We start from the raw sequence: 11,379 nt of genomic DNA, 5'->3' as shown, positions 1-11,379 counted from the left end.
TTTTATTCAAGAAAAGTATAATGAACTTTATTAATCCAAAACATTGCAAACATCTTTTTTTTTTTCTTTTATGAATTAACTTAAAATCAAATCAGATTATTTCCAATCCCAATAGTAAGAAAAAATATTTATCAACACAATATTTTGCTTGATGTATTTTAGTATAAATGAGTTATCAATGTTTTGATGAAAAATAATATTTATAAAATATTTGAATTTGAAAAATGTTTTCAGAACAAATAAAGCGTTTCAGTATTAGTGATTTTTTAATTGTTGTCTTTTTTTCATATTGCTATAATAAATTATTTTTTGTATCTAATTTCAAATGTCAAAACCATAAGCAAAGTGTAATTCACAAAATTGAAAGAAAATAAAAGCTCAAATATAAACCAATTTCAGAAAATATAAAGCCCATTCAATCCATGAAAATAGGTAGAAACAGAAGCCCAAATAAATGATACGCTATCTGTAAGGAAACAATAAAATGAAAATAAGGTAATTTATTTCTTTTGATCGGAAAATCCAAAGCGTATCTGTTAAGCAATAAAATGCTACGTGTCTTATTTTTTGGTTAAAAACAAACGTGTTATTTTTTTTTTTTTTCTAACCATTAAGGGTTTCATTGCTTTGGTTATTACCACGCCGCATAAAATTTGAACGAAGAGCGCGAGAGAGAGAGAGAGAGAGAGAGAAATGCGATCAGAAAGAAAGGAAAAGAGCCAAAGAAGAAGATCAAGCGCCGGACAAAATGAGAAATAAGAAGATGGTGAAAAAAGTAGAAATGGACAAAAGGAGAGACAGCGATGATAGTAAGGTAAAGTTTCAAATATATATTTTTCTCTCGATTTTTAAAGAACAAATTTATAGGGTTTTTACCTGGTGTTGGATTTGGTGGTGATTTATTGTTTTTGGGTTTTTCGATTTATGATCAACCTTGCTTATGTGTTTGATTTTTTTCATATGATTTGAATTTATAATTTGGTTCGGATTTCACATTTAAGATTTGGGGGTTTTGATATGTAAAGAGCAAATTTTGAATAAGTGAATTCCGGGTTTCTTCTTATCAGAATCTGTCTTCGAAATCTATTTTCTAAAACCCGAACTTTCTTTTTCCATTGTTTTTATTTTGCAAAATTTGTTTATGTGGTCGAAGAAATTTAAGTTGAGTTTATTTATCCTATTTCATATTCGCTGATTGTTCTTGGTTATTGATTGATAGTAACATAATGTAATCAATCACATATTTGGTACGTCAACTTTTTCCAACAAATTTGAAGAATCTCTATGAATTTAGTAGTTCATAATAATCTTCCTTTCTATTTTTTCTTTCTTTGAATTTTTTAAGAAAATTAATAGATGAAACATGGCTGTTAAATTTTGAAAAATGAGTAGTCCAAAATCTGATTGTCTCTGAATTTAGATCTCGTCTTCCTTCTTCAATTGTAATTCAGGAGTTCAAAAGATAAAAAGAATTGGGATGATAGGATTTATATGAACACATTTCGGTGTAAGCTTTTAGAAAAGTCGAGAAAGTTAAAAACAAAGTCTTTACTGTGACAAACTTTTCAGGCACAAAAGGAAAAATACAAAAATTTAACAAACCGCTTTGTTTTTGTGTTTGTTTATTTATTATTCTAATATCTTCCAATGAAATTCTTCTTTATTGATGTTAATAATCTGCGTCTTTGTGAGATCGTTGGTATGTGGTTGTGTCTTTGTGCCTACTGAAAAGATCAAATGGATGAAGAGAGAATTTTATGTTGGGCGTGTTATAATTTCTGAACAGGAAGCTGCTGTAATGCTTCTGTAATACCATGTGATCTTGCTGCAGTGATCTTTGTTCAAGTAAGACTTATTTTGGTTGATTTTGCAAGCAGTGAACTGGGTGGTTTTTATTTTTTATTTTAAAGGTTATGATTTCTGCAAGCATTAGGTAAAATTTGGTTTGGTTGATTTTGCCGGCAATGAACTGTGTGTGTGTTTTTTTTTATAGGGTTTTGATTTTTGCTTTGTTTTCTGTATAGGTTCGACTGTTTGAGCAAGATTGGGTAGCTATATATAGACTGAAATGACTCTATGGAGAATTTTCTGGAAATAACCACGAAAGAATTCGTCAAAAATCCAGAAATTTCCGGATAAGAACTCAAAAGTCCATAAATATGCAGATGATGACGTCAGCACATTAGGAGTTTGTCAGGATGTTACTCTATGTCAGAGTATGGTGATGTCGTTTTTCTCTAAAATTTGAATGGCAAGTATTGTAATTATGACAGTTTTAAAGGGCATTTTCGTCAAAAAAAATTCGGATACTGTAGACTTAACAGTAACCTGTGTCTGTGTGAATAGTGATTCCGGATTCTCCTTTATATATATATATAATATAATAATATCTCTCTTCTTTTTTTTTATTTTTTTTTTTTTATAGAAATATTACAAATTTATTGTTACAAAAACACCATGCACATGTACACACATACAATTACATAATATTGTCTTTATTCCTTGAGACGGTGACGTGGGACCCATATAAAACGAAGCCCACTTGCATTGCTTTTTGATGATAAATTGTGTGTGTCCTGTTTTGGGATCCATACTCGATTTCAGCTGATTTGTCCCCAACCCAAACGTTCATCTTAATTTACGCGTTAATTTACGCGTCACCATGTGAATTCTTACATCCAATAAAGTCAATAATAGATACACACAAATACAAAATAACATTTTGATCCAAACAAGAAAGAGAAAAAAGAATATTGGATGACTTTGAAATTAATTGCTAAGATTTTATGAGATCTAAATACTTATATATAAATGAGAGGAGGGGACATTAAGGAATATTAGTATTTTTTTTAAAAAAGGGTATTTATTTTGCTTAATTAGTCGGTGATGTTGCTTTTTTATGGATCTAGCACATGGTATGAGAAGATTAACAATTAATTAATCAAACACCGACAGTCACTTTGAATTCACTCATTAAATTTAAACAAAAATAAATAAAATCTCTTGTCATTTTCTGCCCACTGACAAATGGAAGAGATGTAAATGTAATGTAAAATAATTACGTAACTAAGTGAGAAAAAAGAACATGAAATATTCAATTCCTGTATTTTCCGTACGATGTAGGTGTATGAAAACATTTTTTTTTAATTAAATAATGGCCAATAAATATAAATACAACAAATAAACCAGCGTATATGTCATGTTTTTATGATGACTTTTTTTTAGTTTGTTTGTTGTTTGTCAATTTACGAGTAGGTGGTTGTTACCTTTTAATAAATACCGAGCTCTAATTGATTTTACAATTGCTTATAAATACATTTTAAGGAAAAACAAAACACATGGAGTGAACATTGTAGCTTGTCACTAGGCCATGGTCAAAATCTTGAAAAATAAATAGGTGAAGTTGCATTTTAAAAGATATTGACATTGCTCTTATCTTTTTCATTTTACATGATCATGAATGAAAGTGACTATAGACCAAACTATATATACGTGTGTGTGTATATATATATATATATATATATATCACGTTGATGCAAAAACACACCTATGTTAATGATGTTTACCACTAAGTTGAGTAGGATTTAAAACTAAATAATTTTGGTTTGGTGGTCCTATCTTTCTTCACCAATAGACCCTCAAAAAATAATTTTGAATTTATTATAATTTCATTAAATTCCACAAAGTATCTTCATGTGAGGTCTCTAAAAATGATTAAAAATAAAGAAGAGATCTGTCTTTTGACTATGTGTTCTTAAATGGTAACCTAATCTTTATTTACCATGAATGTATGATTCATATCTCTTTTCCTCTATCTCTTGTTTATTATTTTTACTACTAATTATTTTATTTTTTACAAGTGCTATAATAACGGTGGTATTACAATTTTGGAACGGATGATTTATTTTGGGCAAAGTAAAATGTAATAACAATAAAGGAGACTCCTCCCTTTTTACATGCCTAAAAAAGATTTTGTTTATTTCCCAAATTTTTAATATTTTTTTGGACAAAACTTCTAATAAAATAATAGTTAAATTACTAAAATAATATATTCCATATCAAGCAAGCTAGCAAACGAGAAACTCTCTCTCTCTCTGGAAAGCGCCAATAAATCTCACATATATCGTTAATGGCGTTTCATTACTAGTCTCTCTCTCTCTCTCTCTATCTCTCTCTCTCTCTAGACACTGCAGAATGTTCACGGAATTTGCTCTCAGCTGAGATCTGCTTCGATTTCTAATTTCCAGGTAATTATACCCTATACAATATTTTGCATATGCTCTTGAAACTCACCAGATCTCTCAAATTTTCGTTTCAGATCTAATGTTGTTCGGTTTTGTTCAATTAAATGATCCGAATAATTAGTGCCACTTACTGCAATATATACGAGTTTGTTGTGTATTTACGGTTCACAATCAATTCCGCATTGCAATCGAAATCATTTCGTCAAGCTTTTATCTTTATGAGTTCGTTCGTACGAGATCTTGATAGCTCTATTCGATCTGTGAAAGGTGGTTGCAGGTTTGATTGATTTCTTTTATGTGCGTATTGGATTTTCAATTTTCAGGTGCTCATAGCTACTAGATAAGCTACTCATATTTATATACATATATTATAAATATACTCGCATTGTGTGAGTTGAGGAGAGGAAGTATGGCTCTAGGTAAGTACACTAGAGTGGACAATCGGAGATCGGCGTCGAGTTATTGCTCGACGGTCACGATCGTCGTGTTCGTCGCTCTGTGCCTCGTCGGCGTTTGGATGATGACGTCGTCGTCAGTCGTTCCGGCCCAGAACGCTGACGTGGCCGGAGAGGAGAGCAAGACCGGGGTCAAGGCAGAGCAGGACAAGAACGAGGCGAGGGAAGAGCAAACGAGCATCGAGAGAAACAACGATGGCGCGGGAGAGAAGAGCGAGGACAATGCTCGTCAGTTCGAGGATATTCCGGGCGATCTCACCGACGAGGCGAAGAAAGGAGACGGAGGGAATGACAATAATCAGGAGGAGAAGCCCGAGGAAAAACCCGAAGAGAAGCCCGAAGAGGGTGACCCGGAGGAGAAACCCGAGGAAAAGCCCGAAGAGAACTCGGAGGAGAAGGAAAAGACCGAAGAGAACTCGGAGGAGAAGGAAAAGTCCGAAGAGAACTCGGAGGAGAAGGAAAAGCCCGAAGAGAACTCGGAGGAGAAGGAAAAGCCCGAAGAGAACTCGGAGGAGAAGGAAAAGCCCGAAGAGAACTCGGAAGAGAAGGAAAAGCCAGAGGAGAACGCCACCGAGAACGGAGATTCGAACTCGGAGGGCGGAGAGAACGACCAGAAGTCGGAGAGCTCGGAGGAGAAGATTGAGGAGAAAGTCGAGAAGAAGCCCGAGGAGGAGTTTCCTTCGGGGGCTCAGTCGGAGCTTCTGACCGAGACCGCGGCTCAGAACAGCACTTGGACGACTCAGTCGGCCGAGTCGAAGAACGAGAAGGAGACCCAACTCTCTTCAACCCAGAAGCAGATGGCTTACAGCTGGAAGCTCTGCAAGTCGACCGCAGGGCCCGATTTCATCCCTTGCCTCGACAACTTGAAAGAGATCAGGAATCTCCCGAGCACCAAGCATTACGAGCACCGAGAGAGGCACTGCCCCGAAGCGGCTCCGACTTGTCTCGTGCCTCTCCCGGAGGGATATCAACGCCCGATCGAGTGGCCCAAGAGCAGGGAAAAGGTATCGAATATAGCATATAATTATCTGCAATCTGATTATATGTAGATATATGATATACTGATGAGATTTCGTCAAGTGTTTGGTGATCAGAATTATTAATAATTTGGATGTATCGGGTATGGTCTCGTAATACAATACAAATCTAAATGTTCAGAGCTTTTCTCTAGTAATTCTCTCATGTTTATAGACTAGTACAAATCCAAATTATTTAGTATTGTTGAATTTCAGTTATATCTAGAATCCTGATAGATTCCATTGTGTTTTGTTGCAGATATGGTACTCTAACGTTCCTCACACCAAGCTGGCACAAATCAAAGGGCATCAGAACTGGGTGAAGGTCACCGGTGAATATCTTACTTTCCCGGGTGGTGGAACTCAATTCAAGCACGGTGCTCTTCATTACATTGATTTCATTCAGGAGGTAAAATTCCTCATTCTCTCATATTTTTTCACGAGCTTTCTGTTTCCCGGTAGTTTGTGTGTTTTATTTAGCCTCCGATTTTCGCAGATAGTGCCAGCTATTGCCTGGGGGCAGCAATCTCGGGTCGTTTTGGATGTTGGGTGTGGAGTCGCGAGTTTCGGGGGCTTTCTCTTCGACAGGAATGTAATCACCATGTCACTTGCTCCAAAAGACGAGCACGAAGCCCAAGTGCAATTCGCTCTGGAAAGAGGAATTCCCGCCATATCCGCGGTGATGGGTACCAAGAGGCTTCCCTTCCCCGGCAGAGTTTTCGACATCGTGCACTGCGCTCGCTGCAGGGTTCCATGGCACATCGAAGGTATAAAATTTTCTTTTGGGCATTCAAATTAATCTGATCCGAAACTGTACTCACTGAAAAAATCGTTTACAGGTGGCAAGCTACTATTGGAGTTGAACCGGATGCTGCGACCAGGCGGCCACTTTGTTTGGTCGGCTACCCCAATTTATCAGAAGCTACCCGAGGATGTAGCAATCTGGAATGGTACATAAATCAATAAATCTACCTGTATTTAGCTTTTCTAGTATTATTATTATTATTATTTTAAATGTTGTGTATAATAAATTGCAGCTATGAAACAACTAACTGAAGCCATGTGCTGGGAAGTCGTAACAATTAGCAAAGATACAGTGAACGGTGTTGGAATAGCCGTATACAGGAAGCCCACGACCAACGAATGCTATGAGAAGAGACAGAACAACGAGCCTCCGACCTGCCTAGCCACCGATGATCCTAACGCAGCCTGGTATCCTCATATTTCCGATTTCGTGATCATAATAATTTTGAAAGTTTTTATTTATTTATTAATTTATTTATTTGGTCTGGGTGTAGGAATGTGCCGCTAGAAGCTTGCATGCACAAAGTCCCGGTTGAGGAATCGGAACGCGGGTCCCAATGGCCCGAGCAATGGCCAGCGAGACTCGACAAAACACCGTACTGGCTCTCGAGCTCCCAAGTCGGAGTCTACGGAAAGCCCGCCCCCGAGGATTTTGACTCGGACAACCAGCACTGGAAACGCGTCGTGACCAAGTCGTACTTGGGCGGAATCGGAATCGACTGGTCAAAGGTCAGAAACGTCATGGACATGAGAGCCGTGTATGGAGGGTAAGTGAAATGGAGTTCAACTCGTTCGAGGAGTATTAGATATCTTATTGCAAGTAGTCTCTAAATTATTACACAAGTGGTATTTAGTCCCCATACTATTTCTTGGAGCGAAATGGTCGTCAAACTATTGATTTTCTATATTTTTAGTTTTTTCTAAAAAAATTAATTTGAATCTTTTTAACTACATTCAACTTATATATAAACTTAGAGCATATTTACAAACTTAAGTAACTTGTGAAGTTCATAAAATAATAAAAAAAAAAAATTAAATTATATAAATAAAAGTAAACAATTTTGTTGAATTTCATTAATTTTTTTCATGAATTAGCTAAAACACTATGGAAAGTATAGTTTGTGGACTATTTTACTCCTAAATTTAGTTTGGTGACCTGAATGCCCCCTCACATAAAACTTCAAGGTGACTATTCATGCTATAAAAATAAAAATAAATTTGATATATTGTAACATGTTCAATTATATCCTATTCATTAATTAGTTCTGACTCTGATGTTGGTTTTCTCAGATTCGCAGCCGCGTTGAAGGACTTAAACCTTTGGGTCATGAACGTTGTCTCAGTCGACTCTCCGGATACTCTCCCGATAATTTACGAGCGAGGTCTATTCGGAACGTACCACGATTGGTGCGAGTCATTCAATACCTACCCGAGATCCTACGACCTCCTTCACGCCGACCACCTCTTCTCCAAATTGAAAGCCAGGTCAGCGCGGACGAAAATCCTCTAAATTACATATCTCGGGTCTTTTTTGTAATTCCTCGAACCAATGTCTGAGATTTTTCTTTTATTCTTCAGTTGCAACATTGTGGCGGTATTCGCGGAGGTTGACCGGATTCTGAGGCCGGAAGGTAAGTTCATAGTCCGTGACACCGTTGAGGTCATCAACAAGATCGAGAGCATGGCTAAAGCAGCCCAATGGGAGGTTCGGTTGACTTACTCAAAGGACAACGAAGGTCTTTTGTGCCTCCAAAAGTCAAACTGGCGGCCGGACGAAATCGAGGAGCTCAAGTACGCTATCGCTTCTTAAGACGTGCTTCAAAAATTTAAAAAAATGAAAGAGATTATAAAAAGAAAAAAACTGCCCAATTTTTATTCATAAGAGGAGGGTTCATGATGACCCAAAATGAGATTTAGTTTATATTCTTTGGTTTTGATATTAAAAATATCTGATCTTCACAAGTCACTTGTAACTGAGTACTTTTGTTGTGTCCTAGCCTATGTGTATCATTTTAGTTTAGGCCTGTTTTGGAGCTGTGTCTCAGTTATTTATTTATTTGTTCCTCTTTTCTTCTTATTTACATATTAATTTTGATGTGTTGTTACAGTTTGTGGTGACTAGGTGGATTTTCATAGTAATATTGTGTTATTAATATATTTAATGAGAAGAAATTATTACATTGTTTTACTAGTTTGATTTTTATTCTTCGATGTGGACCATGAGAAGCACATTATGTATTCTAATTGAAGTATATGTGAATGTTCTAAAGGAGAGAAGTATTTTTTTTTTATCAGAACCAAATAAGATGCTTTTATTATCACGGTCAATTGAGATTTGAGGGTACAAAGAACCTTTTTTTTTTTTTTTTTTTTACATGAACCTCTGGATGAGACCAAATAGGGATTTCAGTTTCGTTTGGATTCTACCGAGACACAAATTTTGGAACGAATCTTTAGAGTATGATTTTTCTTTTCTTGTATTTTATGGTTGGTAGCATTAATACGGAAACGAGATCAAGCGGGATCTACATGATCAGCTTTAGACATTGTTCACTACTGCATTTATTTTTGTATATTTACATTTTAATCCTTTAAAAGTTTCCAAAATTACATAACTACCCGTAAAAGAAAATTTTAATATTGCCTCCAATTTTTTTTATTTATTTATTAAACTTGTTCATTAGTTATTCTGAAATTTAAATGCCAATTTATTAGATGTGTTTGATTTATACACGCTGTATTTTGAATGATCGAATAGACAACATATTTAAAAAAAAATAAAAGAAAATAACTGAGTGATGTAGCTAAAAAAAAATATGAGAGTTTGAGCTAAGAGATGCTATATATATTTATATAAAATACTTTTGAAGTTATTAATAGAGTTCAATTGAAGATGAGTTACTACTTGATTTGATTTTTTACTATAAAATAGTATGGTAGAATATGTATTTATGCTATTAAGACACAAAATATTTCACCTAAACACTTCTTAAATATAATATTCAAATCACACGTCCTCCTCCTTTTTATTAATAGTAAAATTATATACTAAAAAACGGGCGGCAGATGAAACAGGACATCTACTACCTATATATTTAATCCTATCGTTATGGTGAACCGTCAACATATAGAATTGTTTCTATCACATTTTTAATCTTATTTTTAAGAAAATCTTACACAGATATTATGTAGGCACATGGCTTTTAATTAAAATATATACATCATGAGATAAAAAGAATTGAGCTATTTAAGAGGTTTGATGGGTATTATTTTTACAAGGATTTGTTGCAAATGACTAATCATTTACTTCTTTTTAAAGATTTAGTTTAAATTTAATTTTATTAGAGAAATAATAGGCCAAAGTCAATTAGTTAATTTAATAATTAACTTCGGTCTGATAGACTATTTTTTTATAAAACGAAACTTGAACTATTTTTTAAAAAGAAAATGAGTTATTGAGTTAATTGGTCTAATTGTTCCTTGTTTTTTATGTATATAATATATATATGGTAAAGAAAAACGATGACAAAGGAAACAACAAAAGTTATCGAAATTGAGCAACAAAATAGAAAAGTTATCGAAAAATGGCATGAACTAAAAGTGATAAAAAAAATCACCGAAAAATAATTAATGATGAAACAAAAAACTTGCTTTTTCGATGTTTTACCTTAATTAAGCTTTGTGCAATTAAAAAAATATATATATTCTTTCGAAGTTTGAGAGATGACGAAAATTGAAAAATCTCCTCAGTATTAACTTTCAACAATCTCTGAGGATCTTGCTTAAAAAAAAACAATTTCTGAAGATCGACCTACATATAAATGGTTTAATTTTAATGTATCCTTGACCAATCTGGTTTTTGCTATACTTAAATTGATGAGTATTCAAGGGATTGCGTGTGCCGATTAGCCAAAGAAATTTTATTTCTAATTCTTATTATTTTAATTCCACGCATGATTCGTGATTGACCAAAAAAATGTAGAAGAATACTCATCACTCTCTAGTTCGTATTTATTGGAATTTGATACGTTCAAATGGCAGACAAGATAGTGTTCAAAGGCCCTATTTTCTTCAAGCTATTATTAATTCAAAATTCTCATTCGTGACTTTTATTTTGTCTCTCTCTTTTGTTGCCTATTTCTTTTTCGCCGAACTAATCTATAATAGATAATATGATTTGTCTCTTTCGGCAATTAAATAAATACACACATGTGGACCTAAATCTTTCTAATGTTGGTTTGTCTTTTTTTCTACTTCTTCGTTATTATTGTTTATTTTCGGCTTAGTCAAGCGTAACTGTTCAATGTTATTATAACCTTGTTGTAGTAATTACTTTCGAAAGCATGTAAAAAAGGTCAATAGTGCTTAACACCAAGGATTGAAATGTGATACCAAACATAAGGTCAACAAACAAACTTAATTTGAAAGAATTAAAAGATTAAGAAAGTTGCGGCAAATTGCACCAGAGTAGAGAAAATGATAAGGACTATCAGACCAAGATCCTATAATGACTAAACTTAATTCTTTGGAGAATAAATTTCAGCTCAAACATTTGATAGCATAGTTTAATTGGTAATTTCACACCATTTTTTAGATAGCCTCATTAATGACAAAACTGCCCTTCAAAATAAATAAATAAATAAATTTCAGCTCAAAACTAGGTCCAATAATAATAATAATAATAGAAGATGTAGATGTATTAATATCTTGAAAATAGTATACCCAGGATAGGTTATATCAAATACACTGCACGTGCATGTGCTATGATTAATGTCAATTTGTTTTGCATCAGGATTATTAATGCCTATTGTACTTGACAAAGAAAAATAGAAGAAATAGGAAAGTCTAGTCAATATATAG

General features: G+C 34.2%; 1 protein-coding gene and 1 long non-coding RNA gene across 3 annotated transcripts; both read left to right on the top strand.

Moving 5' to 3' along the window:
- Positions 1-317: 317 nt before the first annotated feature.
- LOC149399283 (uncharacterized) lies at positions 318-2,345 on the top strand. The gene is made up of 2 exons (XR_016296407.1): positions 318-814; positions 2,025-2,345. It is a non-coding gene; the product is annotated as an uncharacterized LOC149399283 (long non-coding RNA).
- A 1,720-nt stretch (positions 2,346-4,065) lies between these two features.
- Positions 4,066-8,710, top strand: LOC149399282 (S-adenosyl-L-methionine-dependent methyltransferases superfamily protein). 2 transcript variants are annotated; one of them, XM_089613488.1, is made up of 9 exons: positions 4,066-4,247; positions 4,568-5,703; positions 5,975-6,124; positions 6,212-6,482; positions 6,555-6,665; positions 6,753-6,927; positions 7,014-7,286; positions 7,810-8,004; positions 8,098-8,710. In XM_089613488.1, the coding sequence occupies exons 2-9, from the start codon at positions 4,654-4,656 to the stop codon at positions 8,327-8,329; spliced, it is 2,457 nt and encodes an 818-aa protein (XP_089469614.1). In that variant the 5' UTR covers positions 4,066-4,247; positions 4,568-4,653; the 3' UTR covers positions 8,330-8,710. The 2 variants fall into 2 exon arrangements, with proteins under 2 accessions (XP_089469614.1, XP_089469613.1); XM_089613487.1 differs by having other exon boundaries at positions 5,975-6,482.
- The last annotated feature ends 2,669 nt before the right edge of the window (positions 8,711-11,379 follow it).

The sequence above is a fragment of the Urtica dioica genome, chromosome 4, assembly GCF_054948205.1.
Source record: "Urtica dioica subsp. dioica isolate 48M chromosome 4, U.dioica_male_clone48M_v1_H2, whole genome shotgun sequence".
In the NCBI taxonomy this organism is placed as follows: Eukaryota; Viridiplantae; Streptophyta; class Magnoliopsida; order Rosales; family Urticaceae; genus Urtica; species Urtica dioica.
This window is presented reverse-complemented; position numbering and strand designations above follow the sequence as displayed.